General features: G+C 38.4%; 1 protein-coding gene across 3 annotated transcripts in view; it reads left to right on the top strand.

Annotated features, from left to right (window-relative positions):
- Positions 1-14236, top strand: part of BORCS5 (BLOC-1 related complex subunit 5) — a 133757-nt gene extending 119521 nt beyond the window's left edge. For all 3 annotated transcript variants that reach the window (XM_074194570.1, XM_074194571.1, XM_074194572.1), the window contains exon 4: positions 13719-14236. In XM_074194570.1, coding sequence (XP_074050671.1) covers positions 13719-13949 — 231 coding nt within the window. In that variant the 3' untranslated portion in view covers positions 13950-14236. The remainder of the gene's footprint in view (positions 1-13718) is intronic.
- Positions 14237-19300: the final 5064 nt, after the last annotated feature.

Genomic DNA, 19300 nt, shown 5'->3' with positions numbered 1-19300 from the left:
TCTCTTCACATAAATGCTTCTCCTCTTATACAAACAAAATGTTTATCTAACCAAGAATGATAATAAATACATGGCATGATCATCTAGAGTTAAAGTCAGAATGAGCTGGGGCAACCCAGAAAAGCAAGGAAGGGATTGTTTTAGCCATATTGGGCAACAGAAGGAGGATAGGTGGATGGGACAATAGTGACTGACAGCAGAGAGCAGAGAACTGCTTAATTCTTCTTTTATTTTCCACCTCCAAAAATTCTGGACTAGAAATGATTATCAGGGAGTTGACACATGAAATAAATAAGGGGATAATAAGCAAGGCTCTGGTTTCCCTTGGTGAATTCAAGTCACTAAGATTACAAGTTACTAAGAGCATTCAAGGCCAGATTAATTGCATGTTTGGGTCCTGAAGATTGGTGGATCTGACTGCTGAGTACAATAAGATTGAGGAAGAGCAGATGTCCTGAAAAAAAAGTTTGGTAACTTTAAAAAAAATATTTCATTTTTTTCCCCAGTTACATGCAAAAATGAGTTTCAACATTTACTTTTAAAATGTTGAGTTCTGAATTCTCTCCCTTCCTCACACCCCAGTTCCCCTCATTGAGAAAGCAAGTTATTTGATATAGATTAAAAATGTGTAGTCATGGGGCAGCTAGGTGGCACAGTGGATAGAGTACTGGCCCTGTAGTCAGGAAGACCTGAGTTCAAATGTGATCTCAGACACTTAAGCCTTGTAAACCCCCTACAAAATAAAAAAAATTTTAAAAATGTGTAATTATGAAAAACATACCACAATAGTCATGTTATAAAAGTAAACATAACCCCTTCCCCCTCCAAAAAAAGAGAATCTCAGGAAAAATGAAGTTTAAAAAAAAAAGCATGCTTCAGTCTGTATTCCAACAGCATCAGCTCTGTGTTTGGAATGGATAGCATAAGTCCTTCAGAGTTGTCTTGGTTCTCAACATTACTGAGAAAAGGTAGGTCATTCACAGCTGACCATCCTTCAGTATTGCTGTTACTTTGTATATAGTACGTTTTCTATTGTGTCTGCTCATGTAAGTTTTTTACTAAGAGCATCCTGTTCATCATTTCTTATAACAGAATAGCATTTCATCTTAATCACATGCTACAATTTGTTAAGCCATTCTGCAACCAGTGGGCATCCCCTCAATTACTAGTTCCTTGCCACCAAAAAGTCCTTTTCCTTCCTGTTTTTCATCTCTTTTGGAATATAGACCTAGTAGTGGCACTACTAGGTCAAGGGGTAGGCATAGCCCTTTGGGCTTAGTTCCAAATTTCTCTACAGAATTGTTGAATCATTTCACAATTCCTCCAATAATACATTAATTTTTTCTATATCCTTTCCAACATTTGTCATTTTCTCTTACTGTCCTATTAGCCAATTCAGTAGGCAAAGGGTAATACCTCAGAATTTTTCCAATATGCATTTTGCCTATCAATAGTGAGTTAGCATTTTTAAATGATTTAAATAGATAACATTGATAACTTCATCTTAAAACTTTTTATATATTTTGATCAATTATCATTTTCTCCTCTCTCTTTCCTCTAGGGTGAGATAGATTTTTATACTCAGTTCAGTATGTATATTATTCCCTCACTGAGTCAGTTTTGATGAGATTAAGGCTCACTTACTCCCCCTTAACTCTCTTCTCTCCCATTCTATTGCAAAAACTTTTTCTTCCCTTTTTATATGAAATAACTTTTAACGCATTCTACCTTCCCTTTTCTCTTTCGCCCAAAACATTCTTCTCTCACCCGTTAACTCCATCTTTTTAATATATTATTCCTTCAAATTCAACTACCTGTGCCTTGTCTATATATAAATAAATAAATAAATGAATAAATATATATATATATATGTATATATATATGCATCTTCTAACTGGCCTGATAAATGAGAAAATTCATATGAATGAACTTCTCATGCAGGAATATAAGCAAATCATCATCATTAAGTCCCTTATGAAACTTTTTTAATGCTTCACTTGAGTTATGTAGTTGAAGTCCAAATTTTTTATTCAGTTTGTAGTTGAGGACCAAATTTTCTATTCAGCTCTGGTCATTTCATCAGGAAAGTTTGAAAGTCCCTCATTTAATTGACTGGCCATCTTTTCTCCTGAAAGAGAATATTCAGTTTTGCTGGGTTGTAATTCTTGATTCTTGGTTGTAATCCAAGCTCTTTTGCCTTCTGGAATGTCATATTCCAAGCCCTGTGATCCCTTAATATAGAAGCTGCTAAATATTGTGCTTTTCTGACTATGATTCCTAGTATTTGAATTGTTTCTGGCTGCTTATAATATTTTTTCCTTGACTTGTGAGCTCTGAAATTTAACTATAATATTCTTGGCAGTTTTGATTTTGGGATCTCTTTCAGGAGGTAATCAGTAGATTTTTTTTTTTTAGATTAAAAAAAAATTTTGCAAGTGAACTTTAATTTATTATTATTATTACAATAATTTTGTTATAAGAGTAAACATAAACCACCACCCCCAAGAAGATGCAAAACCTCAAGAATAGTGAGACAGAGGAAAAAAAGAAATGTACTTCAGTCTGTGTTCTGATTCCAGTGTCTCTGTTCTGGGATGAGTTGCTGTCTTTATCATAAGTCCACCAGAGAAGTTGTTTCAATATTTTTCTCACAGGTGCTATTACTACTAGCTGTATTTTCCTCCACTCTATTCCTCCCCACTCTCATTTATTCTATTCTCTCTCTCCTTTCATCCTAGCCCTGTCCAAAATTGTGTTGTATCTGGGTACCCTCTCCCTCAATCTTCCCTCTCTTCTATCACCTATTCTCCCCTTCGCTCCCCCCATCCCCCCTTTTCCCATCCCTTTCTTCTCATTTTTCTTTAGGGTAAGATAGATTTCTGTACCCTTTTAAGTGTGTATGTTATTTCCTCTCTAAGCCATTTCTGATGAGAATGAAGGCTCACTCATTCCCCCTTGCCTTCCTCCTTTCCACTCCATTGAAAAAGCTTTTTCTTGACTCTTAAGTGAAATTTCTTAGCTTCTTCTTCATCTCCTTTCCCTTCCTTTATCACCCATTGACTCCATCATTTTACTATATTATACCATTATATTCCACTCCTTCCTGTGTCCTGTCTATATATGCTCCTTCTAATAGCTCTTATAAATGAGAAAGTTCATATGAATTATCATTGTCTTCTCCCCATGCAGGAATACAAACAGTTCAATATCATTAAGTTCCTCATAGTTAGTCCTTCTCATCCACCCCCCTCTATGGTTCACCAGAGTCCTGTACTTGGAGATCAAACTTTCTGTTCAGCTCTGGTTGTTTCAGTGGGGAAATTTGAAAGTCCCCTGTTTCATTGAAAATCCATCTTTTCCTCTGAAAGAGGATGTTCAGTTTTGCTGGGTAGTTGATTCTTTGTTATAAACCAAGATCTTTTGCCTTCCAGGATATCATATACCAATCACTCCAAGCCCTTAATGTAGATGCTACCTGACTATGGAGTCTTGGTAGTTGAATTGTTTGTTTCTGGCAGATTTTAGAATTTTCTCTTTGATTTTGGAGTTTTGGAATTTGGCATACCTGGAAGTTTTTCTTTTGGGACCTCTTTCAGGAGGTGACTGGTAGATTCCCTCAATTTCTATTTTACCCTCTGATTCTAGGATCTCAGGGAAATTTTGCTGTATTATTACTTGAAAAATGAAGTCTAGGCTCTTTTTCTATTCGTGGCTTTCAGATAGCTCAATGATTTTTAAATTATTTCTTCTGGATCTGTTTTCAAGATTGGTTGTTTTTCCAGTGAGATAGTTCACATTTCCTTCTAATTTGGGGGGTTTTTTTGAATAATTTTATTTCTTCCTGATTTCTCACAAATTGATCAGCTTCTTTTAGTTCTATTCTACATTTGAAGGAGTTATTTTCTTCAGAGAACTTTTTTATCTCCTTTTCCAGCTGGCCAATTCTGCTTTTTAAGGCATTCTTCTCCTCATTTGCCTTTTGTTTTTCTTTTTTTTTCATTAGGTCTAAACTGGTTTTTAACCTATTATTTTCTTCAGTATTTTTTTTGTATTTCCTTCACCAAGCTGTTAATTTGGTTTTCATTTTTCTGCATTGCACTCATTTCTCCTCCCAATTTTTCCTCCACTTACCTTAATTGCTTTTCAAAGTCCTTTTTGAGCCACAGTCTGAGCCCATTTTCTATTTCTCTTGGAGGTTTTGGATATGGAAGCTTCAATTTTGTTTGTCATCTATGTGTTTTAATCTTCCATGGGACTGAAGTAATTCTCTGTGGTCAGATTCTTCTTTTTCCTGATGTTTACTCATTTCCTCAGCCCAAGACTAATTTACAGCATCTCCAAGGCTTTGGGTTGTTTTTTTGGGAGGGGGACACCCCACTGGGACCTTTATTCCTCCAAGGTCTTAGGCTCTCTTGCCTGTGCTTTGATATGTAGATGACCACAGCACTTCCCTCTGCCCTGAAGCTTTAAGGAGGGGTTCTGCTAGGCTATCTTAGTATGAAAGCCCAAACTGCAACTTGGATCTGAGTGTGGTCAAACAGCAGAATCCCACCCCAAGGGAGAGCAGAGAAATTTCTGCAGTCTCCCCTGACCCCCTTACTGCCTATGGGCTGTGCTCTGGAGGTACAGGCTGCTTTCTCCAGATTCTAGTTATAGGTTCTGCAGCTGATTCTCCCTCACTCCACACTCATTTTAGTGTAGCAGAATTTTAGGGGTAAGTAGAATTTTTAGTGTAGCAGAAATTGGGGGGTAAGGAATACATGGGAAATGCTGCCTTCATGCCACCATCGTGATGGTGCCCCTCAATGGATAACATCAGTGCAGTTTTCCTTGAAAATCTCTTGAAAAATGATGTCTAGATTGGAAATTGAGGAAATACCCATCGGTTGGGGAGTGGCTGAACAAGTTATGGTATATGAATGTTATGGAATATTATCATTCTAAGTAAAATCATGAACTGACTATAGAGAAGCATGGAAAGAATTGCATTAACTGATGCTGAATAAAACAAGAAGCATGGAGCAGAACCAAGAAAACATTGTACACATTAACAATAATATTGTAGATGTAAAGATTGGCAAATTGCCTTCTGTAGGCGGGTGGAGGGAGGGAAGTAAGATTAGGGGAAAAATTATAAAACTCAAAATAAATAAAATCTTTATAATTAAAAAAAAACCTCAATAACATTGTGAGATCATGAACTATAATGAATGCTGCTTCTCTCTCCGCAGTTTAAAGATCAAGGACAATGCCATCCATATCCAGAGAAAAATACTACTGAGCCTGAATGCATATTATGTTCACTTTTTTGAAACTTCTTTTATTTTTTTCCTTCCTCATGTTTTTTATTTTCTCTTTTTCACAACATAACTAATATGGAAATATTTTAAACAGGAATATACATATACAACGTCTACCAGACTTTTTATTGCCATAGGTAGGGGGGAGGGAAGGAAGGCTGGTAGAAAAATAAGGAACTCATAAATTTGCAAATGGATGAATGTTGAAAAACATTGCATGCAGCTGGAAAAATAAAATAAAATTTCAGTTAAAAAAGAAAAGAAAAATGATATCTAGACTTTTTTTGTGGTCATGACTTTCTGTTGGTCTAATAACTTTTAAATTATGTCTCCTGGATCTGGTTTACAGTTCAGTTGTTTTTCCAGTGAGATATTTCACATTTTCTTTTAGTTTTTCACTCTTTTGGTTTTGTTTTATTTCTTTTTTTTCCTCTCATAAAATTAACAGCTTCCCTTTGCTCCATTCTAAAGTTTAAGGAATTATTTTTTTCAGTGTGATTTTGTATCTTTTCCAATGGGCCAGTTCTGCTTTTTAAGGCAAATTTCTCCTTGTTGGTCTTTTAGACCTCCTTTCCATTTGGTCCAGTCTAGTTTTTAAGATGTTATTTTTGTCAGTGTTTTTTTGTCACCTTCACCAAGCTCCTGACTCAATTTTCCTACATCACTCTTATTTTTCTTCCCAATTTTTCCTCTACCTCTCTCACTTGATTTTCCAAATTCTTTTTGAGCTCTTCTATGGCCTGAGATCCATTCATATTTTTCTTTGATGCTTTGGATGTAGAAACTTTGACTTTGTTATCTTCTGGGTGTGTATTTTGATCTTTCATATGATCATAGTAAGTGACTCTGGTTGGATTTTTCCTTCTGTTGTTTACTCATTTCCTCATTCTATGACTTGATATTAATTCTTTAATTTAGTTGGGACTCTGCTTCCAAGGTAGTGGACTCACTGTCCCAAGTTTTTGAGGATTTTTGCAGCTATTTTTAGAGATATTTCTAGGAACCTGCAAGTTTTCAATTCTTCTAAGGTGTTAAAAAAAGGTTATGACTACTCTCCTGGCCCATTCTCTGGTCTGTGAGTGACCACAAGCACTCCTTTCTGCCTTTCCTGTCCTGGAACTGTGAGCAGAGTCCCTGCTCTTCTAAGACAGTGAGCTCTGTTGTTCTGCTCCTCTCCCTGGGACTGGGGCCCCAGAGTTGAGACCCAGATCTGATTATGGGAAAAGCAAGAGTCCTGCCTCAGTGATAGCAAAGAGATCCAGTAATCTCCTTACTCCCTTATGGTCCCTGGGCTAAGAGCTTTGGAAGAAGCTGTTGCTGATTCAGTAGCTCCTGAGGACTGCTCCTGGTCTGCTCGGGCAGTCCTGTACTGCTGAGGCCTGCACTGGACTGTGTTCCATTCTTACCCTGGGGCAGCAGACTTTTACTGCTGACCTTCCTTGTCCTTGGTGATTTCTGGGCTGAGAGATCTAGAAACCAGCATCACTGCCACTGATCTAGTCTTCCCACAGTCTATTCCTGGCTGGGACTGGTTTGTTCCTTTCTTATTCCAGTGCCACAGACCCTTCTTGCCATTCTTCCAAGTTGTCTCAGACAGGGAAATTGTTTCTTTTTTTCTGGATTCTGCCATTCCAGAATTTGTCCTTGTTACCTCTTGCCTAGAATCCTGCAAGGAGTCTTTTCTGACACCTGTAACACTACTGCTTTCTGTGATTCTCTCTAGTTTATTCTGAATATATCTTGTTTGGACATAGGTGTTTGCCTTTCCTCAGTCTAAATTCTTTGAGGGTAGGGACTGGTTTTGCCTTTCTTTGTATCCCTCTGTGCTCAGCAAATAGTAGACAGGTGCTTGTTGACTTACTTTGACTTAAACTTCCACGTAACCAGAACTTGTAGGAAGACTGACCCTCTCCTTAACTCTATGTGCCTAAGTAGGAATAGTTGTCTTTAGGATATTCTAAAATTACCTTGAGCTTAGTCACATCTTGCTTAGGGAGAGGGACTTGGGAGCTGAGATCCACTTAGAGAATGGCAAATTCATGTTTTTCATTTGGTCAGAGTTAACTTCTTTCTTGCTTTCCATGATGTGTGATATCTGTAATTACCTCCTGCTTATTAAATTACATTCTTGCTCTTTTTTTCTTATCATATCCTTGAATTTAAATATATTAGTTGCACATATAGACATGATTTCTTAATATTCGGTTTCTTAAACTTGTTATGAGAATTCCAAACCAGTTCTCATACTGTGTCACCGACTCTCATTAGATAGAATATCTTTAACTGCTGGTAGAATATCTTTATTTTTTTCTTGACTTGGTGGTAGCCTATTTCATGAATACTAAAATTTACCACAGAATTGTGTTGCTAAGCCAGAATTGAAATATTCTACGAAGGCACACATCATTTTTTGCCTTATTGTAATTTCTCATCTAGCTTGAATTTGTGAGTTTCATTTTTCCCTTTTCTCACTTTCCCTAACTCTCAATTCCCAAAGTGTCAAAATAAGTGAGAATAGAAATAGTATAGAAAAAAATGTAGTAAGAAATATGCCTATCTTTATTTCTTTCTGCCCCGCGCCCCGTCTCAGGATACAGAAATAAAATTTGACAGGGTTTTTTCCCTTAGGGCCAGCTCTGTTCTCATTGGTCTGGCATCATCAGAAACAAATCTGACACTTTTGATGTGGCAGATAGTTGGCATTTAGTAGTAATATAGTGAACTCTAGCAGTTTATAGGATGCTATATAAACTATTGAATGGAGCATGTGGTGAATGATCAAGAAGCATGACAAAGTCAGGAGTACATGGGATAAAATTGTTTTTATATTGAATTTAGTATTTACTTTAAGAAGAGTAACTCAGGGTGGAACCAAGAGGGTGACAGGAAAGGATCGTGTCTTAGGTGCTCTCTCATAAAACTCATAAGCTAAGGACTCTAACTAAAATTTGAGAAACAGAACCCACAGAAGGACCCAGTGAGGCAGTTCTCCTACTCAAGGTAACCTGGAAAAGAGCAGAAAGGCTCTGCTCCCCAGGGTCAGAGGGGTGGCCCACCAGAGCAAAAGAACTTCAGCCTCCCGGAGGCAGCCCCAGGGCGCTGGGAGCTAGAGCTCACAGCAGCAGGGGAGTTTCCTGACCTAGCCCCGGGAGCACTGGGCACAAACTGGGGGAACAGTGGCAGAGGGGAACTTCTGCCAGAGAGAGCAAGTGAAGCCCAGCCCTCAGGGCACACAGAGAGCAGTGTGGCCAGCAGAGTTTCCAGGAAACAGAAGCAGGTGGAGCCTGTAAGCAGGAGCCCCCAGGGCATGAGCCCATTGAATCTAGGGAGGGGAGTGAAGAAAGACTTCAGAGCTCTGTCCTCTGCCTCTGGAACAGGACTCTGGGGCTCTGACCACATTCAGATCCTGATCGCAGTCTAGGCCCCCCCATAGAACAGCAGGGTCCACCCACCTCAGCCCCGTAGCAGAGAGGGGTGCCTATGGTCATTCACAGACCGGGACAGAGGACAGAGCCCCACATACTCCCTTGTGGGAGTGTCCCAAAAGCTCAGGAAGTACCACAAAAACAGGCTTAGGCTGGGGAAATGAGCAAGCAGAGAAAAAAGAGGAACACCATTGAGAAATATTTTGCAAATGAGCCCAAGAAGGATCAAAATATTCAGTCTGAAGATGAGGAAGCACAAGCTCCTGCATCTAAAGACTCCAAGAAAAACAGAAATTGGGCTCAGGCTATGACCAAGCTCAAAAAAGACTTTGAAAATCAAATGAGGGAGTTAGAAGAAAAACTGGGAAAAGAAAGGAGAGAGATGCAGGAAAAACATGAAAATGAAGTCAGCAGCCTAATCAAAGAAATTCAAAAAAATGCTGAAGAAAACAGCATGCTAAAAATTAGCTTAGGTCAAATGGATAAAACAGTTCAAAAAGTTATTGAGGAGAAGAATGCTTTAAAAAGCAAAATTGGCCAGATGGAAAAAGAGATAAGAAAACTCTCTGAGGAGAACAAATCCTTCAGACAAAGAATAAAATTCAAGGAGATTGATGAATTTACCAGAAATCAGGAATCAATACGTAAAACCAAAAAAAATGAAAAATTGGAAGAAAATGTGAAATATCTCACTGAAAAACAACTGATATGGAAAAAAGACTTGGGAAAGATAATTTTAAAATTATTGGAATACCTGAAAGTCATGATCAGGAAAAGAGCCTTGACATCATTTTCAAAGAATTACTACAGGAAAATTGCCCCTATATTCTAGAAGCAGAGGGCAAAATAGAAATGGAGAGAATCTACCAATCCCTCCAAGAAAGATATCCCAAAAAACCAACCCCTGGGAATATTATAACCAAGTTCCAGAACTCCCAAGTCAAAGAGAAAATATTACAAGCAGCCAGAAGGACACAGTTCAAATATCGTGGAGCTCCAGGATCACACAGGATTTAGCAGCAACTACACTGGAAGCTCATAGGGCTTGAAATATAATATACCGGAAGGCAAAAGAGCTTAGAATGCAGCCAAGAATGAACTACCCAGAAAAGCTGAATGTATTCTTCCAGGGGAAAAGATGGACTTTCAATGAACCAGAGCAATTTCATATGTTCCTTTTGGAATGGCCAGAGCTGAATGGAAGGTTTGATCTTCAGATATAGGACTTGGGTGAAGCGTAGAGAGTGGAGAAGGGGAAAATATGAGGGACTTAATGATGATGAGCTGCATGTATTCCTGTATAGAAAAATGACATTGATAATACTCATATGAACCTTCTCAGTTAATAGAGCAGGTAGAGGGAGCTTTTATAGTTGAAGCACAGGAGAAAGCTGAATTCGAAGACAAAATATGGTGTAAAAATGGAGTCAATAGAAAAAAGGGAAATGGAATGGGAGAAAGAAAAAGGAGAGGGGGAATAGGCCAAGATATTTCATATAATAAGATTTTTCTTTATTACAATGAGCTATTGTAATGATATGAAAGTGGGGAAGGCAAGGGGGAATGAGGGAAACTTCGCTCTCATCAGAGCTGGTTAGGAGAGGAAACATCTGGAGTAAGAAGGAGAGAGGGGGGACAGGGGGAAGGGGGGGATGTGAGTGATGGAGGAGAGGATGGACCATGGGGGGAGAGTGGTCAGATATAATACATTTTCTTTTTTATTTCTTGCAAGGGTCTGGGATTGGATGGCCTCTCCGGGACCATAGGGCCAGGTGGATGCTGGGCCTAAGGGATGGTATGGGAGCTCAGGGCCTCTTGGCCCCAGAGCCGGGGATCTGTCTGCTGCACCACTCAGCTACCCTACAGCAGAGTCAGAGTGAAAGGAGAGAGAAAATATAGTACGTGGTAGTGGAGAAATATGAAAGGAGTGAGTTGTGATCAGCAATGGCAACGGTGGAAAAATATGGAAGTAACTTTTGCCATGGACTTATCATAAAGAATGTGATCCATTGTTGGAAGGGATGTGGGAAATCTGGGACACTATTACACTGTTGGTGGAGCTGTGAACTCATCCAACCCTTCTGGAGAGCTATTTGGAACTATGCCCAAAGGGCAACAAAAAATGTGCATACCCTTTGACCCAGCAATACCACTACTGGGTATATACCCTGAAGAGATGAAGAAAAAAGGGTAAAAACATTACTTGTACAAAAATATTTATAGCAGCCCTATTTGTGGTGGCAAAGAATTGGAAATCCAGTAAATGTCCTTCATTTGGGGAATGGCTTAGCAAACTGTGGTATATGTATGTCATGGAACACTATTGTTCTATTAGAAACCAGGAGGGACAGGATTTCAGGGAAACCTGGAGGGATTTGCATGAACTGATGCTGAGTGAGATGAGCAGAACCAGAAAACACTGTACACCCTAACAGCAACATGGGGGCGATGATCAACCTTGAAGGACTTTCTCATTCCATAAGTGCAACAGTCAGGAACAGTTTTGGGTTGTCTGCAAAGGAGAGTGCCCTCTGTATCCAGATAAGGAGCTGTGGAGTTCAAACAAAGTGCAAGGACTATTCCCTTTAATTTAGGAAAAAAATCAGATAGATTATTGTCTGATCTTGTTACCTCTTAGACATCTCTTTAAGGATATGATTTCTCTCTCATCACACCCAATTTGGAACAAGGTACAACATGGAAACAAAGTAAAGACTGACAAGAGTGCTTTCTGGGGGGGTGGGGAAGCAAGATTGGGGGAAAAATGTAAAACTCAAATAATATCTTTAATAAAAATAAATTTAAATTAAAAAAATAAAGAATGTGATCCACCCATGACAGAGTTGTTGGTGTTGGAACAAAGACTCAAGCAAATTTTTTATTATTATTATTTTGGGGGGGTGCAGGGCAAATGGGGTTGGGTGGCCTGCCTTGGGCCACATAGCAGGGTGATCTTTGGGTGTCTGAGGCCGGATTTGAACCCAAGTGCTCCTGGCTCAAGAGCCAATGCTCTGTCCACCACCCAGCCACCCCTACCATTATTACTATTTTATTTTATTTTATTTTGGGTCTTTTTTTTTTCTTTTTTTGGTTTTTGCAGGGCAGTGGGGTTGGGGTGGCTTGCATGTCACACGGCTGGGTGATTGTTGGGTGTATGGGGCCGGATTTGGGCTTGGGTACTCCTGGTTCCAGGGCTGGGGCTCCATCCATTGTACCACCACCTGGCCATACCTATAATTATTACTATTACTTTTTTTTAAATTTTAATTTTTTTTCTCTCCCCTTTACTTTATCACTTAATCAAGTCTGTATTTATTTGGGGGAGGGGGTATTTCATTTACTCTTAAACAAGGATATTTTATTAATGTAAAAAAATTATTTGTACAAAATGAGAATAAATATTAAATACAAAAAAGAAAAAAAGAAGAGTAACTCATTTTACATACAGCCTTTGAAACATGAAGACCTGCTACTTACTAACCTGTGATCATTCCTCATTTTGTAAGAATCGTAGTAAGGGACCTTAGAAAATCATTATGTCTAAGGGTCATCAAATTACAGCCCAAGAGTCACATATGGCTTGCTGCCTATTTTTGTACAGCCCTTGGACTAAGAATAATTTTCACATTTTAAAATACAATAAAACTTTATTTAAAAATAATTCTTAAGTCAAGAGCTGTATAAAAACAATCTAGTGAACTGGGCTGTAGTTTGCCAGTGCCTGATAGAAGAGGTTAAATGATCTGATCATGTCCTCACACTTGGAAAACAACAGACTTTCCTTAGGCCTTAAAAAGTATTTTTTTTGTAGTCCTCCCAAGGGTACAAATATCCCAAAACATTTTGTATGTAGTTACATGTTCTCCTGCTAGACCATATGCTTCATAAAGGTAGGAACTATGTTTTATATAATCTTTGTATCTCTCATATCATTAGATTTTTTTGGTTCAGTTCAATAAATATCAAGTACCTATTCACTGCAAAGTATATTCCTAAGTGCTGGGGAGAAAAGTGTTATTTGTATTATTAAAATAATAGAAATAATAGAATAAGGTCCAGGGTCATTCCCATAATCAAACTCTGATATATATATAATTAGGGGTTTTTTTTTTGGCAAGGCAATGGGGTTAAGTAGCTTGCCCAAGGCTACATAGCTAAGTAATTATTAAGCAACTGAGGCCAGATTTGAATTCAGGTCCTCCTGACTCCAGGGCCGGTGCTCTATGCACTGCGCCACCTAGCAGCCCCCTAATATTTTTTTAATACTGTTGAGAATTAACCTCAAGGAAAGATTTGAAGGGGAAAAGGAATTTGAGCATAGTAGATGGAAAGCTGAGTGTGGCAGGTATCACCTTGGATGTGTTTCAGTTGATGTTTCATTTCTCAGTCTTTTAGGCGACTCTCAGAGTCTGAATTACAGAGAAGGTGCCCACTGACACACTCTCATCTGAGAATTCCTCTCTCTCTCTCTCTCTCTCTCTCTCTCTCTCTCTCTCTCTCTCTCTCAGTCTCCCTCTCTCTCTTAGAGTGGAGTGGGCAAGCTTTGGGGGGGGGGGGAGCAGTTCCATCCATTTTTCTTTGTTGATAATAGACCTGCTGTGACTCCGAAATGCAGGTCTTTCTTTTTCTTTGTTTAAATACGAGTATAAAAAGGCCCATTGCCTATCTTTTTGAGTAACTGTCTATCTGTAGTACTGTGATTCCTGAAGCTTATTTACTAAGCTCATAGTTCTCTCAAAGAGAACCTAAGAGATCTTCTGGTCTAATCCTATCAGTCATTTTAGTTGAAGTATATGCACAGAAAAAGTTGTATCTTTGCCTAGTGAAACAAGTCCAAATCATCACTCTTTAGGTTTATTGTGGAATGTTTTCCCCCATTCCTTGCTTTAATAGTTGATATTTTTTCTACAACTATGCAGCAGGTGAGTTTTCCTGTCTTACATTCAGAGGATTTAGATACCTAATGGCTTTGTTGTTTTTTCCTTTCCATTAGATGGATGTTACTGTGGAGACACTCTTTGGCTTCATGCAGGAGCGGCAGAAAAGGTACTCAAAATATGCTGAACAGATCCAGAAGGTCAACGAAATATCCTCTATTCTTCGACGCATACAAATGGGCATTGACCAGACTATACCTCTGATGGAGAGACTGAACAGCATGCTTCCTGAGAATGAGAGGTTGGAGCCCTTTAGCATGAAGCCAGATCGTGAGCTCAAGTCATAGTTGTTTCCAAATCCTTTTCCAGGACTGGCCAGGGAGATTTTTCTCCATGGAGGGATAGAAACCATCAATGCACAGAGAATATTGGGCCACTATTAGGCAAGACCTGGCTTTTTGTTTTGTTTCCTGTTCTCCATGATAGGAAGAGAAGCAGTCCATCCAGGGATAGGACTCCCCAAGGCTGAAGTCAAGGGGATTATGTGTGAACCAAATTGGTGTGAACCAAATTCTTTCATCTCACAGTCTGAAAGTCTTGAAGGCCAGCATCAACAATGTTGCTAAAACATAAACCATTTAGTCCTTGTCAATTCTTCAAAGAATTCTTCCCTAGAAATTCTTTATTGCTGTTATTGTCATCATTTGAGTTAAGTGTGTGCAGCCCAATTCCAGATAAGCTGATCTAGTTAAAACAAGAAGAGAACTGGAGAGGTTATTTTCATGATTTTAGGTATTTGTCAGTAAATATCTGTTAAAAAGCCCTTTGATTTATAGGGTTATAAATGAAAAACTTTAATCCATATGTGTCTGTGTTCTTACTACTCCTACATTAGCTATGTCATGTCTTTTGACTAGGGCACCTTCCTACTTTGGCTAAACCTGCATACACTTTGGTTTGGTTATGTTATACACTTTTTTTGTGGGATTCACACACTCTCTTTGAACACCATTATCTAGCTGGTTTAAAGATTGGTATTTTTGACCTAGCTATGGTATAGGTTTGGTTCTGTTATTATTAGGGTCAAAGGATTATAGAATCAGAACTTGAAGGCACCTCAGAGGTCATTTAATCTAACCAGATGAGGAAATTGAGGGCTAAAAAGGCTCAAAGTCATACAGGCAGTAAACATTAGAGGCAGGATTTGAGTCCTTCAGCAATCTTCCCTCTCTCATGATGTTCAACCCCTTCATTTAACAGATGATTAAGACCTAGAGAGAAAAGACTTACTGCAAGTAAGTCTTACCACAGTAGTAGTAAATAGCAGAATTAGAAGTAAAACTTTCTTGTTTCCCTGAAATGTATATAACCCCTGATGAGTCCATATATACATATATATGTATGTATGTATATATATACATATATATATGTTTATCTGTATATGTAGGTGAACACACATAAACACACACACACTCTATCTCTCTCTCTCTCTCTCTCTCATACACAAACACCTCCTGACAAAGCCTGCCTGCTTGCCTTCCTTCCCTTCTTCCCTCCTTTCTTTCCTCCTTCATTCCTTCCTTCTTCCTCTTCTTCCTTGCCCTTCCCTCCCCCCATCCTCTCCTTCTCTTTCTCTCCTATCCTTTTCTCTCCCCTAGGCTGTAAATGTAAGGGTTACCCATGGTAGAGTTCCACTTTGATTAGCATGTGGGCTTACTGTGTTAATGTTGAATTTAATGCAGACATTCATTTGACTCCTGAGATTTGTCTTATTCCCCTTAACCAGGATTACAGATGTGTATACCATCCATAGAACATTTTTCTTTCACAAAGTAAAACTGCTCTCAATGCTACTGAATCATTATGAAGTATTTGGCAAATGTAATCATTTTACTTAAAACAAAAGCTCTTCTCATTGTCCAGTTCAGTATTGTGTACCTGAGTCCTAGCTGGCCAAAGTGATTTGATAAAAGGAAGCCAGGAGGCAGATATGAGGAAGGAGAACATTCTGGACCTGGGGTCTAAAAGTAGCAGAAGGTATTTTCATATGGGAAAGGGTAACTTTCAAGAATTTAAAATTAAAGGTGATTCCTTTGGGGGAGGGGAGGGATTGCCATCTCTTGCTAGATTTTAACCAGACACCCTGTTGTAAAATTTATGGAACTCAGATTTCTGTTCAGCTCATAAAAATAACTAAATGGAGAAGAGGACATAAGACATTTCGCTCCTAATTTCAGTGTGGTTTCAAAAATTAAGAAAAATTGCCAGAACATCAACTGCCCATGTAGGATTGCTGAGGCCAATGAAATAGATGTTGGGCTAGGTTCTGTCACTCCCGGTAAAGAAAGCTAGCTAAGCTAGTAAGCCAGTGCCAGCCAAAGGGAACCAGGACAGTCATTTAGGCAGCTGTTGCTGTCGGACTAGGGGACAACTCTGGATTCTATTCCCCACGTTGTAATAGAATTCAAGTTGATACAATTTAAGAGAAACAGTTATCCAGCCAAAGAAGCTGAGGTAGTAAAAAGCCAACCAGTCACATTGTTCACTTTTCAATAATACCCAAGTCTTCATGATCCCATTTGAGTTTTTCTTGACAAAGATACTGGAGTAGTTTTCCATTTCCTTCTCCAATTTATTTCATAGATGAGGAACTGAGGGAAACAGGGTTAAGTAACTTACTCAAGTACTTACAGCTAGGGAGTGTGTCTGAGCCAGATTTGAAATTATGAAAGAGTCTTCCTCACTGTAGGCCTATCTACTGTGCCACCTTAGTTGCCCATTAGCTTGACCATGGCTATAAAATTTCAAGAGGCCACCCTGGCAAAAGGGAAGAACTTATTCCCAAGGATGCATGATCTCTGGCCATGAGAGGTTTCACAAGGACTTTTAAAATATAATTTCTTAAACATATACATATATATATATATTTTTTTTTCTTGAGAAAAGCATGGAGATAGCATGGAGGTTATCCAAGAATCAAAGAATTGGTGGAAGAGACTCTTTCTAAATAAATGAGTTTCTAGTCCAACATTGTCTTTCCTTTTATAGATAAACAGAGGTGCAGAGGGATGAAGTGTCTTCCTATGGCTAATGAAGGGCAGAGCTGGAATTTGAAACAGGGTTTCTATAGCATATCCCTTCTTGAAGGAAGTTCTGATTCAATAACCTGAATCAGAAAGTTTAATTAAACTAGTATAGGCTAAGGAATCACACTTTTCAAATGCCTCTATTTTGCCCTCTACCAAGAGCTGAATATCCTAGGAAACTTTGAAATGGTTATATGGATCAGATATCACTATCTATACTTCAATGTATTTTATAAAAACTTAATCAGGTGATTGGTTTTCTTGCTGTAACTATGGTATCTTTGTTGTTGTTGTTGAGACTATATCTTCCTCTCTTAACCTTCAGTTACCCTGGAACTTTGACCTGCTCTTTTTCTGACCTGGACTAGTTCGCTCCTCCTCTCCCAGAAGCTTACCATGTTGGCTTTGACTTGCCACTGGGGCTTGAATGACTCTGGAAGAGAGAGTGATGCAACTCTGCCCTTACTTAAATCCAATGTACCCACAAGTCATGACATCACCTGCAATGTCATTAATCCTTTTCAGAAATGAAGGATAAACAACAGCCATATTGGTGCTGACTTGATGTGTACCCGATTGGCTTTTGCTTCACCACAACTCATAACTCCCAAAGTCATAGTTCTCCCAAAGAGAACTAACAGCCTCAGCCTCCTCAGTAACATGGACCCAAGGGATTTACCACTATGCCAGGGATTCTGACATTCTTAGGTTATAAAATTCTAGATAAGAACTGGAAGGGCCCTCAGAAGTCATCTAATCAAATCATCGCATTATACAAATAAGGAAACTAACACCTACTACTACTAGCAAGGCCTCAAGAACTGGATTTTCTCAATTTCGATAGCTTAATGGTGGTGGGGCATAGGGAATTCCTACTATAGTTCTTTCTAACCAAATATCTAAAAATCTCTCTAATTGCAATTATTTCAGAAGTGTATATGAAGAAGTACAATTGAACAAAGTGACGAGACACTCTCTAAGGTTCCTTCTACCTTAAAATCTATGATCTTGATATGAACTAACAGCTTCATCTAGTGCTGGATGCAGACAAGCTCAAATAGCCAGAAGACTGGACAAACTTTTTTTTGTTGCCTCTTTGCGGGGAGAATGAATTTGACCCTTTGGCTAATTCATAGAGCCCTGTCTTGGAAGGGACCTTGGAGCCCTTACTTCATTTTACAGTACTGATTTAAAAAAAAGGTTTTGAAAAGTTATGACTCAAGGCCACACAGCTAGAAATAATTCCTTCTTGCCAAATTCTGGGGCATGCTAATCTTCAAGGAGACTGAACTTTAAACCTTTCCTTTTGCTCCTCCCCACCTCTATAGATATGTAAGATTTTTTCTCTGTAGAAATTGGATGATCTGATAAACCAGTTTTCTTAGGTTGTCCCTGGTTAGTTATAGTTTAGTCATCTTAGGAAGTTTCCCACTAACAAGGATATTATTTCCCTAGTTATATTAGGGAAAAGTTTGTAGACAATGTGTCTGATAATCATAGTAGATATCCAATAAGGAGAGAGCCTTCTTTATGAATTAGTTTAAAAATAAATGGATTCCAGTAAAGGAGGGCTTCTTAAGGATATAAGGTAGCAGAACGTTTACCAATATTAGTTTAAATGAGTGGTTTTTACTCGTGATAAAGCTGTAGGTTTTGGACGTTGTTTTTATCAAAGTTTAAGAAAAATTCAAAATTAAGAAATAGTCTAGTTTTGAAGACATTCCAGCAAATTGAAAGCATCTCCTACCTTATAAAAAATACATATTGTATACCTACAAACTTAATGTTTTAGACTGAAAGGGTTAGGGTTTATATGGATGCAGCATGATGGTATGTTATTATTAGAAAGTACTGGATTTGATATCAGAGATCATTGGTTCTAATTCTGGCCACTATTTATGACTCTGTGACTGTTGGCAAATCAAGACCCTCTCTGGGTCTCCTTCCTCATTTATAAAACAAGGGCATTTGAAACCTTCAGATTCTAAATTGAAGATCTTGTGATCAAGCACAGAATGTCAGACCAAGAAATGGATTTAGAGATAATCAGAAGTTATCAGTCTATCTACCTCATAAAGAAACATGGGAGGTAATATCATTGTTATAAATGGTTGTTGTTGAGTCATTTCAGTCATATCGGATACTTCATGACCCTATTTAGGGTTTTCTTGACAAAGATACTGGAGTAGTTTGTTTTTTCCTTCCTTAGCTTATTTTATGGTTGAGGAAACTGAGACAGGGTTAAGTGACTTGCCTTTGGCCACACAGCTAGTAAGTGTCTGAGACAAGACTTGAATTCATAAAGATGAATCTTCCAGATTCCAGGCTCAACACACTGTCCCACCTAGCTGCCCTTGTTTTATTGGAAAGAACCCCAAAGTTTGAGTCAGAAGACTAGTGTTGAAATCTAAACTTTTACTACATGACTATTGACAAGTCACTTTCCTCACTTGAAAGAGAATGGCTTCATTTGTAAAAAAAAAAAAAAAAAAAGGACGTGAAGAAGTAGGACTAAATAAATTTATCCCATCTAGCTCTAAAACTAGGATCTAATAAATTATAAATTATTCCAAAAAAAAAAAAAAAAAAGGATATCAAGTGACATGCTTGAA

Source organism: Macrotis lagotis, chromosome 7, assembly GCF_037893015.1.
Source record: "Macrotis lagotis isolate mMagLag1 chromosome 7, bilby.v1.9.chrom.fasta, whole genome shotgun sequence".
Lineage (NCBI taxonomy): Eukaryota > Metazoa > Chordata > Mammalia > Peramelemorphia > Peramelidae > Macrotis > Macrotis lagotis.
The sequence above is the reverse complement of the archived record's forward strand: the minus strand, read 5'-3'. Positions and strand labels throughout refer to the sequence as shown.